The sequence below is a fragment of the Aristolochia californica genome, unplaced genomic scaffold, assembly GCF_029961685.1.
Source record: "Aristolochia californica isolate CCGP_79_NKW_82.1479 unplaced genomic scaffold, dmAriCali1.0.hap1 SCAF_2, whole genome shotgun sequence".
NCBI lineage: Eukaryota > Viridiplantae > Streptophyta > Magnoliopsida > Piperales > Aristolochiaceae > Aristolochia > Aristolochia californica.
In genome coordinates this window covers 6,279,479-6,302,940 of record NW_027181881.1, presented here as the reverse complement: position 1 = coordinate 6,302,940, position 23,462 = coordinate 6,279,479, and the positions used below count along the sequence as shown (strand labels likewise).

General features: G+C 40.2%; 1 protein-coding gene across 5 annotated transcripts; it reads right to left on the bottom strand.

The window, feature by feature from the left end:
• Positions 1 to 363: 363 nt before the first annotated feature.
• On the bottom strand, positions 364 to 20,477 carry LOC137955962 (cyclin-dependent kinase D-1-like). 5 transcript variants are annotated; one of them, XR_011113194.1, is made up of 8 exons: positions 19,934 to 20,356; positions 17,400 to 17,698; positions 17,172 to 17,280; positions 2,575 to 2,700; positions 1,930 to 2,165; positions 1,547 to 1,852; positions 639 to 771; positions 364 to 542 (listed from the first exon to the last, which is right to left on the bottom strand). XR_011113194.1 is itself a non-coding variant. In XM_068803204.1 (8 exons), the coding sequence occupies exons 2-8, from the start codon at positions 20,060 to 20,062 to the stop codon at positions 717 to 719; spliced, it is 1,260 nt and encodes a 419-aa protein (XP_068659305.1). In that variant the 5' UTR covers positions 20,063 to 20,228; positions 20,458 to 20,477; the 3' UTR covers positions 364 to 716. The 5 variants fall into 5 exon arrangements, 4 of the variants coding, with proteins under 4 accessions (XP_068659305.1, XP_068659307.1, XP_068659308.1 ...); XM_068803204.1 differs by adding an exon at positions 20,458 to 20,477 and having other exon boundaries at positions 364 to 771; positions 19,934 to 20,228; XM_068803206.1 differs by having other exon boundaries at positions 364 to 560; positions 668 to 771.
• Between the last annotated feature and the right edge of the window lie 2,985 nt (positions 20,478 to 23,462).

Sequence of the window (23,462 nt, the reverse complement as noted above, 5' to 3'; positions counted from 1 at the left end):
ATCCGGCTAACAACTGTTTCATCTATTTGATCTTAAACAGATATAAAAACAACTCCTTTTAATTAATTACTCGTTTGAGTTTTAAGCAAAAATTAACAACTAATTTGCATACTTTTATTTAACCATGCAGAATCAAAATAAAGTAGTTACAAAATGCCAATGATCCGCACTGGTATTCGTAAATGCAGCAGCACAACTCGTTTACTTTCTAACATCATTCAAGGAAACTTCTACCAATTTCAAGGAAACTGACTGCATTTCTGGCTGAGTTTATTTCTTCATAACAGAGTACATTGTTCATCGAAACAATCCTTGTCAAAAGATCTGAAAACTCAAGAAATTTTCTATCAATCGCTGATAAAATTATGGAAACAACAACTAGAATAGCTTCACCTCACGCTTAATGTACAATTCTCTTCAAGAAGAAAAAAATTAGCATCTTCACAATCCATCCCCTCTCCCTCACCATTGGAATAGGCTTCAGTGCAGCAAATATGATTAAACTGCAAAGATAAATCCCACGCCACCAATTCTCTGGCACCCTTTGCATCAAAATAGTTCTAGTGAACATAGGGACATGTTAAACAAATATCTGGCTGTGGAATTAGATTAAAAAAAAAAAAAAAAGGTTTGCTGACTTTGGAATGGATTATTGTGAAAGCTGCACCTTGGTACCACTACATTTATGTCATTAGGCATGGTTCCATTGAATTTGCCTATTCTGGTTCAAATTCCCATTCAAGCTTTCGCTTCAAGTGAGACCTGTCAGCACTGAAATTTAAAAAAAATAATAAAAAATGAGAGGCTGCATCACACATTCCCATACTCCACATAAGTGGCAGTGCCTGAACATATTTTCAGCGTTATAACAACTATTAATGGATGTTTTACACTCAAACAGAAATGATCACCAGACACCCCCAAAATACTCCTAGAACTCTTCTGGAAGACATCACAATAAGATACACTTAAGTGGTCCTCAAGCCAAAGACTCAAATCCACTAATGAAAGATATCAGTAATGTCTGAAACAGATTGATCAGCTTTTTTTTTTTTTTTAATGTACACGTGCTCTTCACCCCATTCCTCTGGTGAGACTCTGGCCATTAACCTAAAGGCCCAATTCACTAGATTGACAAGCATTTTACAAAAGGATTAGCAACTAATTACCAAGAATTGCCACTCAAATACATCTAATTCCTTATACATGGCAATATGAAACAAAAATCAAGCACTCTATCAATGAAATGTAATCTGAAACCTTAAAAAGCCGTAATAAGGCGGCAAAAAAATCAGCAGTTTTCCTAATGATTATGGCAAGAAAAGATAGCCCCCTTTTGCTTTGTAGTTTGTTTGCTGGCTTTTCGGCCTCTTAATGGAGCTGCCTTTCTCAAAAAATAAATGCCAGGCCATGCAGGGTAGCAAAGACCTTACTCCAAGAGCACCCCAACAAAAAAAATTTCAGTGCATAAACTCTCCCTTCTCTACATGGATGCGTGCAATTGCCTGTGTTTTTCATATGCAAAACCTCAAATGAACATAATTACCTGTTTAGTGTTGGCCTAGGTGGAGGTTTTGACCCAAAAGCAGCAGCAACATCTATTGACATAGGCATATTTTTGCTCTGACTCGTATCCTCACCCTTCTGTCTTAAGCCACCCCCAACTTGCTCATCCACCTGGGCATCCAATCCATCGCGATTAACCATCACTCTCCTAAGCTTATTTGGTGGCGACAATACCACAGGTCCTTGTGGATTAAAATCCATGGGCTTAGTGCTCAGAGATTCCCCCTTCTTAGGAGGCCTTGGAAGTAATGCCGGCTTTGTTGGTGGAGGAACAGAAGAAAAATACCTATACACTGATCATCAGTATTTCTCTGAAAGATAGAAGTCCACATAAAACTTAAAAAAAGTAAAGCAGGCAGATACCTGTGCTCTAATGCCTGTTGAACTGAAATCCTTACTTTTGGATCATATGTGAACATCTTTGATAATAGATCTAAAGTATCATCACTAGCCATGGGAAAAAGTGATCGAATTGAAGGTGCAGGGACAAACTGATATTCAACATAATCAGGGAGATAAACCATATCAGGCCATTGAGATGGTTTTGGTGTCCCAAATGCAGCAAAGATCTTTCCTAACTGATCTATATCACTTGAACCCTGTCAGTTTAACATTAAACCCTTGAGCCAAATAAAAATAACATAAATAAAATACAACACTCAAAAAAAAAAAAAAAAAAAAAAATCAAACTGATTCAAGAATCGTTTTGTCACATGCAGCCAACAAGAATACATGTGGATGTGGAAGTAACTCATTTAATGATTGAGCTCGGAGCAGAGGAGAAAGCAACCTTGCAATCAACTATCAGTCTATTACAAACTCACATTTTCCAGGACCATTGCCATCGCTAAAGCATAAAACATAATATTCATTCAAACATAATTACTCTACAGCAAGATTTTTCGTTTTCTTGACAAACAAAAGACAGAGAGAGATAAAGAGAGAACTAAAAAATCAACCTTTTTCCATAATGTGAGAAAGGGAATTGACTTATAAGATCTAATTCACCTGCAAAAATGGCCGCCGGAGAAGAAGCTCAGCAAAGATACAAGCTGCAGCCCACACATCCACCCCAGAGCCGTACTGTTTGGTGCCAAACAACAGCTCAGGTGCTCTATACCAGCGAGCAAAAACCTGGACAAAAAAACTGCCACTAAGAAAAGGTTTCAAATCTCGAAAATTAGCGTTTCCAGAGCAATAAAGGGCCCATTGTCCGTCCCACTTTTTAGCTATTTTGCTTTTCATTGATCATGAAGTTAGGAAAGTTCACTGAATCTGGGCATTCATTGTGGCTACACTGGAACAGTATACTAGCATTTATCTTTTCTTTTTCTTTTTTGAGAAAGAGCACTTATCTTGCCTGTCAAACAATGCTAAAACTCATACAAAACCATTTTTTCCTAGAACAAAAATGTCTGTGAATCTCCAAAGATATTTTTTTGATTGAAAATGATGAAACACACATAAAAGGGACAAGGAAAACAATACAAAAGAAGAAATGCCCAATTGATGAGACCATTTCAACCAGAATTACAGCAATACAAAATAAAAATGAAAATGCAATAATTAGACCTCAAATGAATAAATAACAAAAAGGTTCTTTCCTTATCTACAACAAATGAAAAAGGCAGTGGACTATATAATGTTCAATGATAGAAAGAACCAACTGAATTATTGGTTTAATTCCAGGAAGAAATAATCCATTTACAGTAATGGAAAAATATTTTCTAATCGTACTGGAGAAATATTTCTAATGTAACATAAAGTACGATGTTCACAATTTCTTTTAAATACAAAACATTTATATAGCTACCTGTTCTAATGCATTAACTGATAAAATGAGAATAACTTTCATAAAAAATGATGAAATTGTTAATAACAAGGCTTCTTTTTCAATCTCACTCTTTTTTTTTAGAAGAAAGTGTGAATGTATTACTAAAAGAAAGAAGATTACAAACCTTACATGCTAGTAAGATATTTCCACCACAACAAGATGTTGGAGGGAAACACCCTTTTTCGCTTGAGCATCGGCTAAATGATTAGCCGATCTCGGAACATGTTGTCACTTACATTGTAAGCAAAAATTAACTTACAGACTTCTTCAGATAACTCCCAGTGACGCCAAGGAGGTTTGGATGGCTTTGTACACCAACTGATAATGACTTGAGACTCTCCCTCAACTAAGAGAACAACCTCCTTTTTTTGTTTGAAAAGTTTCAAACCGTTGTACAGCCCATGTAACTCCGCACTCGTAGAGTTAGAAATACCAATTGGGCCCGCATATATGAAGAGAAGATTAGCATTTTCATCATGAATGACTCCGCCATATCCGGCCGAACCCGGACATCCCAATGCGCTTCCATCAAAATTCAATTTAAAGTATCCAGGAGGGGGTTTAGACCATTCCACCATTTTAGGGGCTCTTGACGAAGGAGACATACCTGCAACATTTTGCCAGTTTCCACGAATATTTGTCCCTTTTAAATTGCAGAATTCCTTGTGAAGGAGAACCCAAGAAGTTACTTGACCAATAATTTGATCACAAAGAATTTTCCGAGGTCAGTGGTTTCAGGAGACGTATTGCAAAATGGGCACTGAGGGTTAAGAACATTTCTGATTAAATTTTCGATTATTCCCCTCTTTCCATAAATTCCACGCAATGTGCTCAACATAACAAGAGATTAAAATTTTCCCCAACTTCGGGAGACAAGTGTTGACCAATATGAAGATTGTGTTATGCAAATCTTGCGGTGGGTAATATAATATTCCGATTTTATCCATCAATTTCATTCAAATCTTATGAACATATTCACAGTGCAAAAGGGTGTGGTCAGTGGTTTCAGGAGACGTATTGCACAATGGGCACTGAGGGTTAAGAACATTTGTGCCTCGTCTTTGTAACGTGTCAAAGGTTAAAATTTTCTTGCGGCATATAGTCCAGATAAAGAACTTTACTCGAGGAGGAATATGCAGTGACCATGCAAAAGCAGCTGGATGTACTGCCTGGGGGATTGGGTACGAGATCATATGGGGGTATGCAGAAGCCGTAGAGAACATACCTTGTTTATTCGGCATCCAGATGAGTGTCAGGAGAGCTTTTTATTTTCACATCGGAGAGCAGCTGGACGAGACTAGTTGCTACCAGAGCTTCAGAATCATTCAGAGCTGGCCTGAGATGTAGATTCCAGTCACCCGAGGACTGCCAATGGTTAGAAACCATTGTGATACGGGATCTTGACAGTTGAAATAGACGTCGATGGCTATCCTTTAAACAACTTGACTCAAGCCACCAGTCCGTCCAAAACAGAGTTTCCTTTCCACACCCGATATAGCATTTGATGGCAGACTTGAAGATAGGAAAGAATTTGGCGATTTTCTTCCATACAGGAGATAACTTATAAAGTCTTCCCCAGTCCATCCACCATTCATGGTCTTTTCCGAATTTAATTTTAACGATTTGGTGCCACGGCAGATTGGGTAGCATGTTGAATTTCCAAATCTACTTCAAAAGCAAGGCCTTGTTTGTCGTAGCAATGTCCCAAATCCCGAGGCCCCCCATTATAATTGGTTTACAAACATCTCCCCGTTTTACAAGATTGAATTTTCTTTCCCCATTTGGCCCATCCCATAAGAATCTTTTTTTTTTTAAATTCTATTCTATCCTGAACAGATGCAGGACAGTGATACAAAGATAAAAAATAGGATGGAATTCCATGAAGGCAAGATTTGATGAGAACCAACTTACCAGCTTTGGATAAAAAATTTTCTTTCCACGAAGTGAGCCGCTTCTCAAGACGCTCAACAACGGGGAACCAGGAGTTCTTTGAAGGCAATAGAGGAGATAGAGGCAAGCCCAGATATGTGCTAGGAAAAGACGCAACCTTACACCCCAAATAACTCGCCATCGAATTGAGCATAGAGGATTCAATGTTAAATCCGAAAAGTGAAGTTTTCTCCCAACTAATCTTTTGACCAGTGGTCAATTCAATAATGTTCAAAACTGCTTTCATGTGAGAGACTTGTCTCATGGACCCTTCTCCAAAAAGGATAGTATCATCAGCATATTGTAAAATAGGAATATCTTGATTCGGATCTTCAGAAACCAGATTTAGCCAACCCGAGCGTTTTGCAAAATGGATCATTGAGGTAAGGTATTCACCTACGAGAGTAAAAATGAAAGGAGATAGAGGGTCTCCTTGTCTTATCCCCCTAGAAGCTTTGAAATAACCTCGAGGTTTGCCATTTACCAAGACAGAATAAGAAGAAAAGGAAATACAACTCCTCATCCAAAATTTCCATCTTGTGCCAAAACCCATTCGATCAAAAAGATAATCAACAAGTTTCCAGTCAACCTGGTCAAAAGCTTTCTCAAAATCAATTTTCAGAACAAACCTTGGAAGGGAGGATTTTTTGAAAGAATCAAGGAGTTCATGAGCAGTTAGAGAAGAGTCCAGGATATTCCTATTTCGAATAAAAGCACTTTGACAAGGATTAATTACCTTGGAAAGGACTCCTTTTAGCCAATTTGCCAAGAGACGCCCAATGATTTTATAAGAGCTAGAAGTGAGACTAATGGGACAAAAGTCTTTGGGCAGCTCCGAGCTTGTTTTTTTGGGAATAAGAGCACTAAAGGATGCGCCGATCCCAAAATGAGTTAGTCCCACTTGGTGAAAATTGCTACTGAAAGTACATATATCGTTTTTTAACAGATCCCAAAAACAGTGGTAAAACTCACCATTAAATCCATCAGGTCCAGGGGCTTTATCTTTAGGTAGGCCAAGGACAGCCCGTTCAATTTCTTCTTATGAGAAAGGCTTTTCAAGATCTGCAGCATCTTCATATGAGATACTCTCAAAATCGAGTTGATAAAGTTTTGGTCTTCTGAAACAGACTTCTGAGCATAGTTCTGTGAAGTACTTCACCAAATGGTTAGAAATGGAGGCACTATCCGTAATCACTTGTTCTCCATTACAGAGAGCAGTGATACGGTTAGTCCTCCTGGCCAAGGTGATGGAATGGAAAAACTTTGTATTTCCATCTCCCTCGGCCATCCATCTAAATCTAGAACGTTGTTTCCAACGAACAGACTAAGAACGAAGAATCGTCAGAGATTCAAAATTTAAATTATTTCTAACCAGTAAATCAGAAGGAGAGATTGACCTTTGTTCCTCCAGTAGATCCAGCTCAGAGATGCGGGGGCGAATCGATTCTTTCAGGGAAGCAGCAGAAATTCGGTGATTTTTTTCCCACAGTCTGATCTTTGTCTTGAGGGCTTTGGGTTTCAGAGGGAGGGCCCAGCCTGGGTTTTCCTGCTCAAGCCACCAGATTTTGAAGGAAGGAATGAAGGATTCGGTTAACAGCCAGGCATTCTCAAAAAGAAAAGGAGATCTTTCCCATGCAACCGAACGAGTATCGAGTTGGATAGGCCAATGGTCAGATCCGATTTTGTTTAGGACTTGACCAGAGACACTTGGAAAGAGGAGGTTCCAGTCATTGTTGACAAAGAATCGGTCTAGTTTAGATAAGATGGGGGGGGGGGGGGGGGGGGTCTGGCAATTTGTCCAGGTAAATTTTTTCCCCGAGAGAGGAGGCTCAAAGAGAGCAAGACTGTTAATAAAATCAGCAAAAGCTCTCATGGTTGATGAGGTTCTGGTTGCAAGAGGGTTTTTGTCTGAGCAAAGAAGTGTCGCATTGAAATCTCCTCCAAGAAGCCAAGGGAGGTCCCATAACTGGACAAGTTGGAAGATTTCTTCCCAGAAAGATGCCCAGTCACGGTATCGAGTAGGCCCATAGATGCCGGCTAGCGCCCAAGATGTTCCGAGATTGTGATCGAGAAATTGGAGACCGATTGAAAAATGTTCTGGAATGACGGATATTGCATCAAAAGCATTTGGATCCCAGATGACAATTATGCCACCGGAATGGCCAATTGCATCCACATTGGCCCACGCAGGATTGGTGTCATACCATAAATCAAATACAATCTCACTCTTAAAATAAATTTTCTAAAAAACAATTAGCTATGCAACAACAAGTCATACAAATACAATTTTAACCTAAAAGGGTAATTGCCAAATGCACCCTTCTTAGATGTCATATGTCTAAGTATGATCATCTCAAATGGGAATTTTCAAATATGACCAAATTCAAAATACTGCCTCATCAAATTTGACAGAAACACTTTTCAAAAAACAGAAAAAAAAAAAGACAAACTGTTAAGTGGAGGTTTAGGTCATTTTACAATAATGATGAAATTTAAAATTAACTATTAAACTAAATGTTCTAAAAAAAAAGGTGTCGGGAAGGGCTTCCAACCCTCAAGTTTGCAGTTGCACAGCAAAAATATGAGGGGAAGTGGTACCTCTCCCCTGCAAGGGGAGCAGAGTGTAGTGTAGAGGAGCCTCCTCTCCTGTAAACCTACTCAGCCAGTAAAATTTTAGCTTTCTAAGTAAAAGAAATGATTTTATTTATATAATACCTGATGGGTCCAATTTAGGTGCAGTAGTCAGCCTGATTTAGATGTTTCAACATAGGCAAAACTCCTTTATTCCAGAAAATGGTAAGAATTCATTAAGAAAAAAACATACGAAATACCACAAAAGGAAGAAAAAAACAACCCAAAGTTCAGCTGCAGACATAGCATAAGGAAGATCTAGCAGGATAAAGTCCCTAATAACAAAGTAGTCTGGCAGGTCCACTCCTAGCAAGGAAATCTGTCAAGTGGTTTGTCACCTAAAGGAGTCTCCATGATACTGTCAGCTGATAGTTAATGAATTCTATATCATCAAAGAAACTTGTTAAAAGGCCAAGATGAAGGAGATCATATAGTTCTCCAGTGATGACAATCGCAATGTTGCCTTATTCAGCCAATTCAGGACAGGAACCATGGAAGAGGTTGAGTCCCAAGAGGGCTCATAACTCTGCTTTAGTAGAGCCTGCAACCAAAAAGTTGTCCTATTTGCCAATTCAGGACAACCATGAAACAAGGTCTTCTGACCCAGACTCAGAAGCCAACTTGGGCACCTAAAAACCCAAATTAGGTCAGATCGATACTTGCGAGTTTCATAGCCAAACTCGGGCCAAGTCGGGGTTGACACGGCCTGTCCCCTCACAAATCTGAGTCTACCTAGCAGAGCTGCGAGCCGACTCAGCAACTCAGAAAACCATGCAGCAGAAGAGATCGATCCCCAAAGGGCTCGTCATTCAGCCTTCACAGAGCCTGCTACACTCAAGAATGAAGAAAGCTAGAAAAAACCTTCAGCAATTACTCCAAATTACTAGCCCACCTTTACAATTGTAATATAAGTTCAGCTTGAGTGAACACAAAGAAAGGAGGAACCAACAATTTACCTCTCACAACAAGTAGTAATCCTCAAGCTGCATCTAATTATTTCTTCCTTCAAAAAAGCACTTCCCCAGAGCCCCTATTTCACTATTTCTAAAGGTCCTAAATGAGAGTTGTGATGAATATGTGCCAAACAATTCAAACAACTTCCAGGCATAAATCAGTTGAAAAAGTGGAATAATGCTTTCGAGGAAGGAAAAAGGGTATTGATGTCAATCTAATTAAAGGAACCCTGCAAGATATCAAAGCAATATTTCAAAAAAAAAATAATTAAAAAAATGGCAAAGCAATGCCAAATGTATCTAGAGTTGCCAAAGAAGGAGTTATGAATGGTGGCTATTTTGTTTGGCTGATTCAATATCAGCTATCATATTCTCATAAAGCTGAAATATTTTGCTAACCACATTTTTGGTGGACCAAAAGAAGGGGTAGTTGTTTGGTAGTTAAGAGTTAGAAAGGCCCATAATTTATTTATTTATTTATTTTTGGAATATTTGATTATACATGCACATACCATTTTATCCCCCTGGTGAGACTTGAACCCAAGAACTCACACTAGAAACCCCCCAACATGACCATAGAGCCAAAGTGTCACACGGTTAGATTTGGGCTAGGTCTGTCTAGCGAAGCGGAATATCTACCCCGTGCGGCCTAGCTCTTCCGAAGAACTAGTCAGCCTCCTTGAGCCTCGGATCTTCCAACCAATACTTCACACAAGAAGTTACAAGCCAAATGAGACAACGAAAACACCAAGGAATAGAAGAGAAAAACCTACTTTGTATTGAGAATACAAGGTTACAAAGGGTGGCCAAACACTCTTGAAGGCCAAGGCTAAAAACTCTCTCTATACACCAAAAGAGTAAAGAAGGCTAAGGATTTTTCGACCTCTTTACCATGGGAGAGGCCTCTCTATTTATAGTCTCTCCCTAGGCCTTTTGAAATCACTAAAAACGCTCAAAAACCCGTCAGATCCCAAAAATTCGGTTTCTGGCGTCAAGGGGCGCCCTGGTCGCCAGGAAACCCCATTTCGCCCGGGGCGCCTGGCGCCTGGCGCCTCAGGAAACCCCATTTCGCGCGGGGCGCCTGACGCCTGGCGGAAACCCCATTTCGCCCTACCTGGAGTCCTGGTTGTGCGCCAACAACCCCATTTCGCCCCGCCAGGATTTCTGGTTGCGCCCAACCCCATTTCGCCCCGCCAGAAGTGTCTGCTGGCGTGCTGCCTTGTGTCTGAGCTGGCTGTTGGGGTTGTTGTGCACCTTGTTGCTTGGCCATCCGTTTGGCAAGCTCAAGTGTGTCTTTTTCCGTTGCAGCTGGTTCCGGGCCGGCCATATGCGTGCGCCCCTCTGGGTCGTGCCTTTGCACTTGGCCTTGGCCGCCGCTGCTATTGTCGTGCACTGGACTTGCACAGTCTTTGGCCTTGGTGTTTGGCTACACCATGGCTTCTTCCCCCGTCTCATACTCCCACCGCCATAAGGCAGACGCCCTCGTCTGCATCCCCTGGCGATAGTGGGCCACCTCCTTCTCGGATTGCTAGAACTCGGCAGTGTCTTGCCATGTTGCCTAACTTTCCGGTTGACCCCGCTGCTTTGCCAAGTATTGCGTCCTCCGGGGCTTGCCCCTTTTGCGCTCCTCTCGGTCTTTATAAGCTCCGTTTGGCCGTCAGTATGAGGATGTAAACTAGTGGAAAAATTTTCAGTATTTTCCAATAGTTTAGTTAACTCGGTCCAGAATTTTCTTGTGAATCTAGGGTTACGATCACCGATGATCGTTGTGGGCACACCCCAGTGCTTCACCACTTGTGCAATGAAAGCTCGAGCAACCTCTTTTGCTGTACAATCACTTGGCACTGTTACGAATGTTCCGTGCTTCGTAACCTGGTCCACCACTACCATGATAGACTCAAGCCCTTCTTTCTTGCGCAAACCAGAAAGGAAATCCATTGAAGTAGACTCCCACGGCCGTTTTGGAATGGGCAAAGGCTGTAACAAGCCTCCGGGCTTTCTTTGTTTTATCCTATCTTGTTGATAGATAAAACATGTGTACACAAACTCCTCCACATCGCTCTCCATGTCCAGCCAATAATACTGGCCAGAGAGCAAGGCCAACGTCCGTCTTTGGCCTGGTTGTCCTCCCCACAAGGAATCATGGCATTCCCTCAAGCAGTCATGCCGTTGGTAATCGTACTTAGGCACATAAAGTCGACTACCTTTGGTCTTGAACAATCCGTCGTCAAGCCATATTCTTCTCCTCTCACCCATGGTTGCAGCTTGCACAATGCTGAAGGTCTGGGCGTCTTGGTGAAGTCTATTACGAATCCGGTCTAGCAACGAAGTACTAACATGTGTAATTGCTGCTAAGACTCGTAATCGCCAAGTCGCATTTTCCGTTTCTGCGATAAGATGGTCCTGCATGTGCGCAGGCACGCATTGCACAAAGCGGATGTCTCCAACGTCTATGTGTGCGTCGTGCGCCACATCAGGTTCTGCGACTACCGCACCGCGCGTGGTGCGCGTGAAACAAGTGCCGACGCATGTGCTGCGCGTATATCCGTCGCGCGCAGCCGTTACCGCATTGCGCGTGATGCGCGTGAAGGGTCTGCCACTTGCCGCATCACCCGTTGAGGTTACTGACTGCTGTTCGCATAGCGCCACATGCACTTCTGCCTCTGCTGCACGCCCAATTTCCGTTTTTGAGCGTGTTCCAGCAGTGCAATCTGGTGATGTGCGCTGTATATGCGCCAATACCCTTGTGCCCTTTTCTCCATCAAAAGGCATAGCAGAATCCGTTTTTCTGCTTAAGGTATCTCCAACACCATAGGCTTTCCCCAACTTGTACCTCATCTCAAAGTCAAACTTGGCAAAGAAAACTTGCCACCGAGCTTGCTTTGGGCTGAGCTTGCTAGCATGGAAGTATCCGTCATCGAGCCAGAATGTTCTCGTCTCATACTCCCACCGCCATAATGCAGACGTCCTCGTCTGCGCGCCATCACCATATGCCACCCACTCATGGTTGGCTTGCTGCTTCCGCCAGAAGTTTCTGGAACGCAGCACTGGATATGGCCACTTTCTGCTGTCTCTCCCAGCAGTACAGAAACTGGCACCTCCTTGCTGCCCTTCCCAGCAGTTTCTGGAAATCAGCACCGGATCTGGTGCCTTGCTGCTGTCTCTCCCAGCAGCACCGGATCTGGCATCTCCATGCTGCCTCTCCCAGCATTTCCAGGAAAGCAGCACCGGATCTGGTGCCTTGCTGCTGCTTATCCCAGCAAACTCTGGAAAACAGCACTGGATCGGGCACCTTGCTGCTGTCTCACCCAGCAGCACAGGAACTGGCACCTCCTTGCTGTCTTTCCCAGCAGTTGCTGGAAAACAGCACTGGATCGGCGCCTCCCTGCTGTCTCTACCAGCAGAACCGGAGCTGGCGCCTCCTTGCTGCCTTTCCCAGCAGTTTCTGGAAATCAGCACAGGATCGGGCGCCTTGCTGCTGTCTCTCCCAGCAGCACCGGAACTGGCACCTCCTTGCTGCCTTTCCCAGGAGTTCCTGGAAAGCAGCACCGGATCGGGCGCCTCTCTGCTGTCTCGCCCAGCAGAACCGGTCGTGGCACCTCCTTGCGAACCTTCTCCATTCGCAAGGGCTCTCTCGCATAGGGTGAGTCTTGCCCCCACTCCTTTTTCGATAGTCTTGACATCTCCGTCCACTCTCTGGATTTCAGTTCGCATCACTGCCATGGCACTATCTACGTTGTCCAAAAACTTTTGGGAAAAGTTAGGGACAAAGTGTAGGCCATGCGCAATGTCACGTACGAACTCCTCCATTCTTGAAAGCTGATTTTTCAAGCTAACAAGCTTGGACTTGAAATCATCCAAACGTAAATCGTTTTTAGAGAGTGTTTCCATACCTCTTGTTGCTACTTCTCCACTTGTGGACGTCATGGATGGAATGCCGCTCTGATACCAGTTGTCACGCAGTTAGATTTGGGCTAGGTCCGTCTAGCCAAGCGGAATATCTACCCCGTGCGGCCTAGCTCTTCCGAAGAACTAGTCAGCCTCCTTGAGCCTCGGATCCTCCAACCAATACTTCACACAAGAAGTTGCAAGCCAAATGGGACAACGAAAACACCAAGGTATAGAAGAGAAAAGCCTACTTTGTATTGAGAATACAAGGTTACAAAGGGTGGCCAAACACTCTTGAAGGCCAAGGCTAAAAACTCTCTCTATACACCAAAAGAGTAAAGAAAGCTAAGGATTTTTCGACCTCTTTACCATGGGAGAGGCCTCTCTATTTATAGTCTCTCCCTAGGCCTTTTGAAATCACTAAAAACGCTCAAAAACCCGTCAGATCCCAAAAATTCGGTTTCTGGCGTCAAGGGGCGCCCTGGTCTGGCGGGCGACCTGGTCGCCAGGAAACCCCATTTTGCGCGGGGCGCCTGGCGCCTGGCGGAAACCCCATTTCGCCCTGCCTGGAGTCCTGGTTGTGCGCTAGCAACCCCATTTCGCCCCGCCAGGATTTCTGGTTGCGCCCAACCCCATTTCGCCCCGCCAGAAGTGTCTGCTGGCGTGCTGCCTTGTGTCTGAGCTGGCTGTTGGGGTTGTTGTGCACCTTGTTGCTTGGCCATCCGTTTGGCAAGCTCAAGTGTGTCTTTTTCCGTTGCAGCTGGTTCCGAGCCGGTCATATGCGTGCGCCCCTCTGGGCCATGCCTTTGCACTTGGCCTTGGCCGCCGCTGCTATTGCCGTGCACTGGACTTGCACAGTCTTTGGCCTTGGTGTTTGGCTACACCATGGCTTCTTCCCCCGTCTCACAAAGGCTCAAACGACAATTTAATTAAGTGTTCCAATCCAAATCATCAACTAGCAACTAGTAAAACTAAGGCCCTATATGTGCAAAGGCAATGTTCTAAAATGTTTTTTGGAAAGTAAGGGGGGCAGAATCTACTGTAACAAAGCAAATCACCCCACTCATGTACAAAATGAAATGAAGTACTATAGAAAGAGAGAGTGAAATTCCATGCACAACAGTAAATTTGACTTTCTCCAAAGAATGCTCAAGTGATATGAGGAGGCATTGCTTTATCCTCCAGCTTTGTGTATGATTTTGAAATACAAAAGTGTCTCTACCTTCTCCATTACACTTAGTGACTACGTTACTAACAAAGAAAAACACATTTTCTAAACAAAGTAGATCACCTTGGAATGAACTTTTTTTTTTTTTGGAAGGGAGGTGTCAGTGCCAATCGTAAGAAGATCACCAAGAGAAAAGAAGAGAGAAAGTTCATGCCAAAATGATTCACTTTCTCTATAAAAATGTGTTTTTTTTAAGTATTTGCAAGTCAAAAGTCCACTAGAAAAGGAGGGATACTTAACTTTTGTTTCAAATCTAAGGTTTAGATGGAAAATAACACCATCCAACATCATCTCACTTAAACATTCTTCCACAATCTTGAGTGAAAATTGCTTTCCCTTGTTTTATTTTTTTTAATGGGTTTTTTTCTAACTTTATATAAACATAATTTTAATTTTTTACTAGGTAACACAGATTCTACCCATAATTTTCGACGTGCACTAATACAATTTGGATGCATTCCCTAGAGGATTCATTTTCCCTCCCAACACTTCTAGTGCACTAACGGGTCTGGATGATCTATATTCACCATGCACTAACATGGCAAGTAATTTCTGTCTATTTAGTTCCAAGATCAATTGGCTGAAATGAAAAATCACTGAAAATAACATGTATCATCTAATAATAAGTTCTTAAAGTAAAGAAAATGCAGATTACAATAATTTAGTACCTAAAGTTTCCAGTTCTTGTTCACAAAACAAAATTTCGATTTTTTTTATAAAATCATTGCCTATATTTATGGGGGAGGAGATGTGTAATCCATTTGTCAATTGGAAGGAGTATAAAGAAAAAACCTAGGTGGAGTTGCCATCAAACAAATAACAAACATGAACTTGGCGCTCCTCTCAACATGGTTGTGGAATTCTAGAATGGTAGAGAAGGTTTGTGGCACAATATCATTTCAAGAAAGTATAGCTATGAAAATGGTCTTTGGTTTTCCCACAGCAGGCCACCCAACCAAGTATCCAACCTGCAGAAAAGTATTTGCAAATTTTGTCACCATTTTGAAGGGGGCATACAGGATTCATTTTAGAAGTGGTAACTTCACGTCCTTTTGGCATGATACTTGGGTGGGGGACACCATCCTCGAAGGGGATTTTCCTAATATCTATAGGATTGCTCGGAACCAACACATCACTGTTCAAAACTCAAACATTGTCACAAATGGAGTACGTTGTTGGGACCTCAATTTAAAAGGGATCTTAATAGATTACAATGCCTCAAAGGTAAGCAATCTCCTCTTCACCCTGGAAATCAGTATTCGCGAGAAAGGGGATCTGATGTAATGATTTGGAACTGGGATCCATTTGGAGCATGCTCGGTTGCATATCCATACATATATTTTGTGGCTACAACTCTAGCAATTATCTTATAGCAGCTTAATATGGAAAATCAAAGCTCCCCCCACGGTTATCCACTTTCTTTGATGTTCAGTAAAAAAAAAAAAATCTTATTGCATACCAACTCCGTAAAAGGGGAAACTAAATCGGAGTCCTGAACTTCCATGTGAGTCATATTGAAACAACAAATCATCTTCTCCTTCACTGTCCAATCTTAGAACAGATCTGGGCAGCACTTGGACTTAAGTTTGGTCTCCATTTTTATTTTTCACCCTTGCTCCCGATGCTACTTCCTCTCTCGGTCTCTTGGGGGATGACTAGCAGGGTCCTTTGGCAATTACCCCAAGTAACTATAGTTTAGCACATGTGGAGAATGCAGTAATAGACTGTTTCAAAACAAGTAAAGGTCCATCAGAGGAAACATTGAAAGGGTTATGCACTCTAGTCTCTTCTGGGCAAGTAAACATGGTTTAACATCCCATTTCCCTAGCTCCATTATCGGAAGGAAATGGAAGCACATTATTAATTCTATACCTCATCATATGGACAGGACGGTTGCTTGGCTTCCACCTTCACTTTGATGGCAATTTTATGGGAAATCTTGGGCCAGCAGGTGGAGGGAGGTTATTTGGGAATCCTTGGGGTGTTGTTTGCTCGTCTTTCTATGCTCCTTTTAGACAGTGTGAATCCACAATGGCAGAATTAAGAGCACTCCTTCAGGGCCTCAATTTGTACAAGAAGCAATCCTCCTCCCCTTTACTTGTGGAAGGTAAATCATCAATTGTTATCTTGTGGGTCTCAGGAAAGAAAAAGATTTTTTATGCACTTTGATGAGAAAGAAGACATATGAAGTCATTTGACCATTTCTTGGCAGCATATTCCCAGGTCAATCAATATTGCAACTGACTCTCTAGTGAGAGATGGAGCTGCTGGACAGCATCTCGCCGTAGGCAACTCATTCCCATTAGGATCTTTGTCTAGTTATGCAGGACTCCTTCGTTTTTTTTGTGAGCTATATAGTCTTGGCCTGTGTTGTATTTTCTCTTGTATCAATTGCATTTGAACCCTCTCAATAAAGTCTACTCATTATTCTTAAAAAAATGTTTATGGGAGAAGAGTTACACAGACATCCTCCTTAGAGTTCTCTCTGATGTGTTTATTTCATTTTGTTGCACTTTACTCAACCTAAAATGTATTAGCTATCAAATATCGACTACACAAGAACAAAGTGATGCCAGGAAGAAGGTGAAAATGGTTTTCTTTTTTATTAAAGGGCAAGAATGTTATTAAGATAGAAGGGGCCCAAAGGGAAAATAGAAGAACATAGTGAAAATGTGAATTAAACTTTATTGACTGGGAAGACACCTTAAACAATAGACCAGCGTAAAAAGTTCAAATTACTGGCCATTAAGATGCTTACTATCATGACCATTACAGCACTATCCTAACAAGGGAAGCTACAATAATCCTCTTCCTCCCTTTTTAAGAATTTAAACAACTGTTCTGCTTACATGAACATTGTATTAGTCATGTTGGTTTCAAAACTATGGGGAGAATAGTTCTGAAAGAAATAATCCCTTGAATGGAGATCTCTATGTTAGCACTTCATGCATATTAAAATGAGAATTTTCTCTTTTGAATGGTAATGTAACTCCTTTTCTCTCCATTTTCCTTGATTTCCTTTTTCTGACATTCCATCCTTAACAATAAAAAAGAGAAAGGGAATCAATCACCATGTAACATGGTAGAAAGGAGGTCTCCATATCAACACCTCTTTCCCTCTTCTGCCAAATAAATGCCATACCTGATGAGTAAACTTGCGATCTGGGCTCCCAAATATACGAGCCAAACCAAAATCTGCTAACTTAAGCTGTCCATCAGCTCCAATGAGTAAGTTATTGGGTTTCATATCCCTGTACAAACAAGTTGCTAATGATCAAGTGGACAGCATAATAAACAGATAAACACAAGAGAAATTAAAAAATTGGTGAGAGCTATCAAATTAAACACCAAAGACAAGCATTTAGAGTACCTGTGTAGCACCCATTTTTTATGGCAATAAGCAAGACCTTTTAATGTCATCTGTAGATAAGACTTTATGTCAGCAGGAGAAAGAACTATGTTTCTATCACGAATAACAGCCTCTAGGTCACTCTCCATGAACTCAAAGACAAGATGCAAGTTCCCCTTGTGAGGGAAAGCATCTATCAACTCAATGATATTTGGATCCTTGAGCTCTTTCAGCAGTTTAATTTCTCTTAGTGCAGTAAAGTTTACACCTTCCTTGTACTTCCCTAGACGAATTTTCTTAATTGCAACTGTTTGTCCTGTCTGCACATGCGAATAGCATAAAACAAGAAAATCAACACCCAATTGAGGTGCCATAACAAAAATAAAAATAAATATAGGTACAACAGAAATTATGCACGGAAAAAGTAGACATCCAAGCAACATAATGATACAAGATTATGCAAGCCATAGAGCATGCTACTGACCAATCAAAGAATTGGATTAGTTAGAAGATCTAGTATAGAACACCTGACAGCCAAGACCAGTCTTCCCTTCGACATAGTAACAGCACCAAGAGAGGGATAAATATCCTCGTCTGACACATTTTATTAGGACAGTATTTTTGCTCTAAACCTTAAAAGGAGGATTTCAAACAACTGAAGAAGAACAAGAAAAACATTAATTATGAATTTTGTAGTTGAATGGTGAATAAACTTTAACTTAAAGGAAAAAGATAAGAGATACAACAGCTGGAGGGCGTGAGATATTGGAAACAAGGCACCTCTTTAGCAAACTTCTCAGCCAGACCATTAGCAGATCTAAATACATGAAACCAAGAAATTGAGATACAATCACAGAGTTCTTTTAATCTGGCTGAGGATAGCACTGAAACACCAAGGAAAGTTGCTAGGATTCTTGCACCAACCAATAACTATTGCCAAATCACCTTCTACAAATAAATAACCATGCACAAAGTGTTGCTTGAAAACCTTAAGGCCAGTGCACAGGCTTAATTTTAGCTTCATTAAACAAAGCAGAATAAGGGGACCTCACCATTAGCGTTCATGAAGACCCCTCTGCAGCCAGCAGGTCCCCGGGCTACCAAGGGAACCGCCATCAATGTTGAGGTTGATTAACTTATGAAAAAATTGTTGAAGAGCAAATATGGAAAAGTCTTACATGACTCTCACAATAAGAAGTCTTACAGAGCCACAATTATTATGAAAGGAGGTCTCACAGAAGAGTTTCAGTTTAAAGGTGTTTTAGTTATGCTAGTCTTCTATTTATGTTGAGTTATTTAATTATACTAGGACTTATTTTTAAGTGTTAGAGCTTCGGTGTAATTGGGACAAGGGTAGTTTAATTGTAATTGGACTCTACTACTTTCCTTTATTATAATTAGAGGTTCATGTACTCTGATTACATAAAGTCATTAAAGTATTTCTCTTTTCCATAAATTTAACAAAAAACAATGCACAAAAGAATAAATGTGTTTCAGCATACCTAAAAGGTTTCGAAAAAAATCCTAAAGACTTATTTGAGAAAAATTTCACCATATTTAAAAAAAAAAAAACAAAGTATACCTCAAAAGATCAATAAGACAAACAAATCCCAAAATCTAAAAAGATGCCTAGCTTTCATAAGGATTGCTCTTAATCAAACTTATACATGCCACCTTCTGTATTTGTGGTTCTCATGCCTATATAAAGTAAACCTTTCTTTTTCTTTTTTGAAATGAAAATAAACCTTTCTTAAAATAAATAAAGATGTAAAGAGTCAGGTAACTTGTTGATGACAAATATAGCAACATATGTCAAACCAAAATAAGGTTTACTTTGTACAGGTTCTACATGGAGCATATACAAGGAGAGAGATGAGCTGCCAGCAGCCAATACAGATCAAATGCGCCTTGGGTTCCCTTTTATAAAACGTAAAAGGATACAGTCAACTAGATAAATAGCCATAAGAGAGAGATGAGCCGCTAGCAGCCAGTACAGATAAAAGATGTCTTCAGTTCCCTTTTGAAAAATGCAACAGGATGTGGTAAACTTGGCAAAAAGCTAGGAGTTTTTGTTTTCTTTCACTAACTGATCCATTTCAAGGACTCACAGATACATATCAGGCAAACTAACCCAGTTTCTATACCATATTATTTGATCTCCGTGCATATATTCCACTTTGAACAAAGTAAGCAGTAGAATTGCTAGAATGCATTACAATGTACCTTGCAATTCGATAAACCATCTGAATACGTGTTACAGTCCCGTACATAAGCAGATTTTACAGTCATTAGTTAAAAAGTACACTAGAAACAACAAATGGTCCTTCAGAAGCAAACGAGGCACTGCGTAACGTTATCCATTTACCAACTCAAGCACATCTACTTTGCAAATTGCTCTGTTACGCTAAAAAGATTTTAAATAAAATTCATGGTTTTTTCCAGTAAAAAACTTCCCCAAAACCTTCAAAAAGGTCAAGCTAAATCAAGCTATTTTAGCTTTCGTTTAAAAAAAATACGGTATAGTATAGTAAAGGGTAAAATGTATGGGTATATACCTTGGTATCGATAGCCTTGTAGACGACACCGTAAGTGCCTTCCCCGAGAACCTCGCGCTTGAGATAACGATCCGCAACTCTTTTTGAAACCAGAAGATCGCCTCTTGCACCAACACTAGGATGGGACATGGTGACGAGGGCAGATTCCTACTACTTCTTCATGTTCTTGTCTCCAACGGATATAGAAACAAGCCGGTACGAGCATTGAGCATTTTCTTCAGAAGTGCTCATGTAAGGAACCCTAGAAGAGGGGTTTTCATCGTGCTGGAATCGGACAGTCAGGTCCTATCTGCTTCTGTTCAACAGAGAGAATAAAAGCAACAAGATATGAGAGAGTTTTATGTCCGGTGAGTGAATAAAAACGGAGAGTTGCAGGAGGGCAAGGCTGCCAGGACGCACTGCCTTAAGCGTGTTGACAGGAAATTGAATGAATTAAATGAATAAATGTTGAGTAAAAGCAGAGACAGAGCCCAAAGTAGCGGGTGAAATGAAATCTCAGCTGTCCCTAGCTGTTCCCCACGTACTTTCGACAACGAGCGCCGATCACCATTTTCCCCTCGTTGCAGCCAGCGCAGTCAGAAGCAGACCGGCTATTGAACCGGTGATGAAGCCGGTTTCAACTCAACCCACTTTAAATACCATTCATCCCCATACGAAATTCTAATCAATAGTACATAGATAAAAATATATCTATACATTAATTCAAAAATTCCTAAAATAAAATATATCTCATCATTATTACTAAATATAGCTATATATTTTTTTAATTTTTTTTAAAAAATATTATATTTGATCATTGTTATTGAAGTTTATTATTTTGAAAATCGTTTTCTTCTTTGAGAATTTATGAGTTAGATTTTTGTAGCAATGTAATCCTTTTTTAGATGTTCTTGTTAACCTTAGATTGACTCACTTATTAATTTTGATGATAACAAAACTTAATAGAATTAACAATTTGTTAGCTAAAATATTTCAAATATTTTACCTTCAAGTATCAATACATCTCAAGGTCTAAAGCTTCAAAATGATCAAGCATATTCAAGACGATATCTCTTGAAGAAACACCCACGAAGAAGAAGACTAGAGTTTTAATGTCAATGTTTGATGTCAAAATTCAGTTACAAATATATGAGAGAATTTCTAACTCCATTCTTTAAAGTACATTGGTGAACATTAAACTTTAGGACATTGTATATGAACTTGTTAAGGAACATCATATACGTCATTTAGAACATGTTAGAGCACTTAGACTAAATCATTCACATGGTTTAAAAGTCAATTTAGTTGAACTAGCACTAGAATGATCGATCAACCTCTACCAATGATTGATCATCTAGAAGTGTGTAGGCCAAGACTATAAACCATGATCGATCAACCTTAGTCGATTGATCAATCATCCAGAACATGGTCATATCATGCTATAACGCATGATCGATCATCCTATTTGGATAGATCAATCAATTGTGTCTAGACAAGCAAAATTTACATGGAATAATTGATTTTCTCACAAGATCGATTGATCAGACAAAATCTTTCCAGTGAGGGACATAAAACATGATCAACCATAAGAAGTTCATGAATCGATCATACTTGCATTGCACGACTAGGGGGGGGTTAGTGCACATGACTCAGGACATGATCTTCATGCGCATTACGCAGTTCATGTCCTGATGTCGTTAGGGGGCGCCGAAATTCATGTCATGTACATGAATATACATGAATCACGAGTTCATGTCTCAAGAGTAACGGGCGGAAAGTGCTTTCCGCTCGATTTTGAGAGTCATCTACATGACTCTCGCGCGGGCTCTCTCTCGGCGAGCGGGGCTGTCTCTCGGGGGGCTCTCTGCCGCACACCCTCTCTGTCGTTTCATTTCCACAACCCTCTCTCGGTGTTGCCACAGCCCTCTTTTGTTCCGCAACTGTCTCTCGTTCCCGCAGCCCTCTCTCGTTCCGTCGTCGGCCATCGCCGTTGCCTACTAGCCCGTCCCCGTCGCCATCGTCGTTGCCCGCCGTCGTCGCTGGCCGTCGCCGTCGCCTACTAGCCCGTCCCCGTCGCCATCGTCGTTGCCCTTTGGCTCGCAGCTGAGGAAGACGACGATGGTTTAATTATTTTTATTTATAAATAATTATTTTTATTTATTTAATATATTTATTTTACAGTTACTATATTAAAATAGTGATTTAATAGTCATAATTAAAATATTGTTAAAATAAATATTTGATAAATTATTTTTGGCATAATTATCCGATTGCTATAGTTAATTAAACCAATAGTTTTAAATTTTGTGATAATATATTAATAATTAATAATACATAAAATATATTATGTACAAATATATAGTGTGTTAAAGTTATGATTAGATCATTTTTTTCTCTTAAATTATTCATTTTTAGGTTAAAGTATATCATATGTTATTAATAAATTAATAACTCAACGTATTACTTTCGTTTTTGTTATTTATAATGTTATTTATTTATTATTTGTAATTAATCATGTAGTTATTTCATTGGCTCATGTAATTACCATATTAATGTACAATAAAATATCTAATTCAATTAATAAATATATTAGTATATTTAATTATACATTAAATAATTTATTCGTGTAGTAATAATAGTTGTTTTACCTAATTTGGGGTTTAAGGATTATGTTGTAATTAAGTGCACTGTAAAAGTTTAGAAATTCTCTTGATTTTTATGTTTTTCTCATGTTGGGGTACTAACACTGGAAACTGTTTTCCAGTGCACATGAAGTCGTCAACACTAACACAAATTCTTACTTGATCTTCATGTACATGACATGACATGATCTTCATGTTGGACATGACTTGATCTTCAAGAATCCACTTTGGGGCACTAACCCCCCCTAGATCATCTGGTAATGATCAATCAACTTAACTTTTTAGGACCAACGGTAACATATTGATCAATCAGTCCATCGATCAATAAGTCACATCCTAACACAAAAAGAGTTGTTATCATTGATTGATAGATCAATGACTTTGATCGATCAATCAACGTACTACTTTTTTATAAACCGGCAAAAAAAATGGCTGGTTTGACTTGGGGAAATTATAAATACCCCCACCAAACCGCACATAGAGAAGTTAATGAGCATTTATTGTCAAATCCCTTAAGACTTTATTCTCTATCTTGCAATACTTCTAAAACATATTTTTTGAGTGAAGGAGTGCTACATATTTGCATTCCCAATCCTCTTTCCTATACCTATTCCTTGCATATCATCATAGACAAGCTCCAAATACCTTACTATGCGCTAAAAAGAAGTGGAAACTTGGATCTCTCAAGGACAATATACGCACCAAGTAACAAGTTTTCCTTTCTTTATTTTCAATTTGTGAAAGGTTCATCTAGAACCTGTTTAATCTAGATAGAAAGGGTCAGCTAGAGCTAGAATCTAACCAATTTCTTGGGGATATTGTATTTTTAAAAAGTGTATATCAAGCTACACATGGCTTAAAGAGAGCCGAAATCATTTTGTGTAAATTCCAGCTATTAGAGCTTTGAA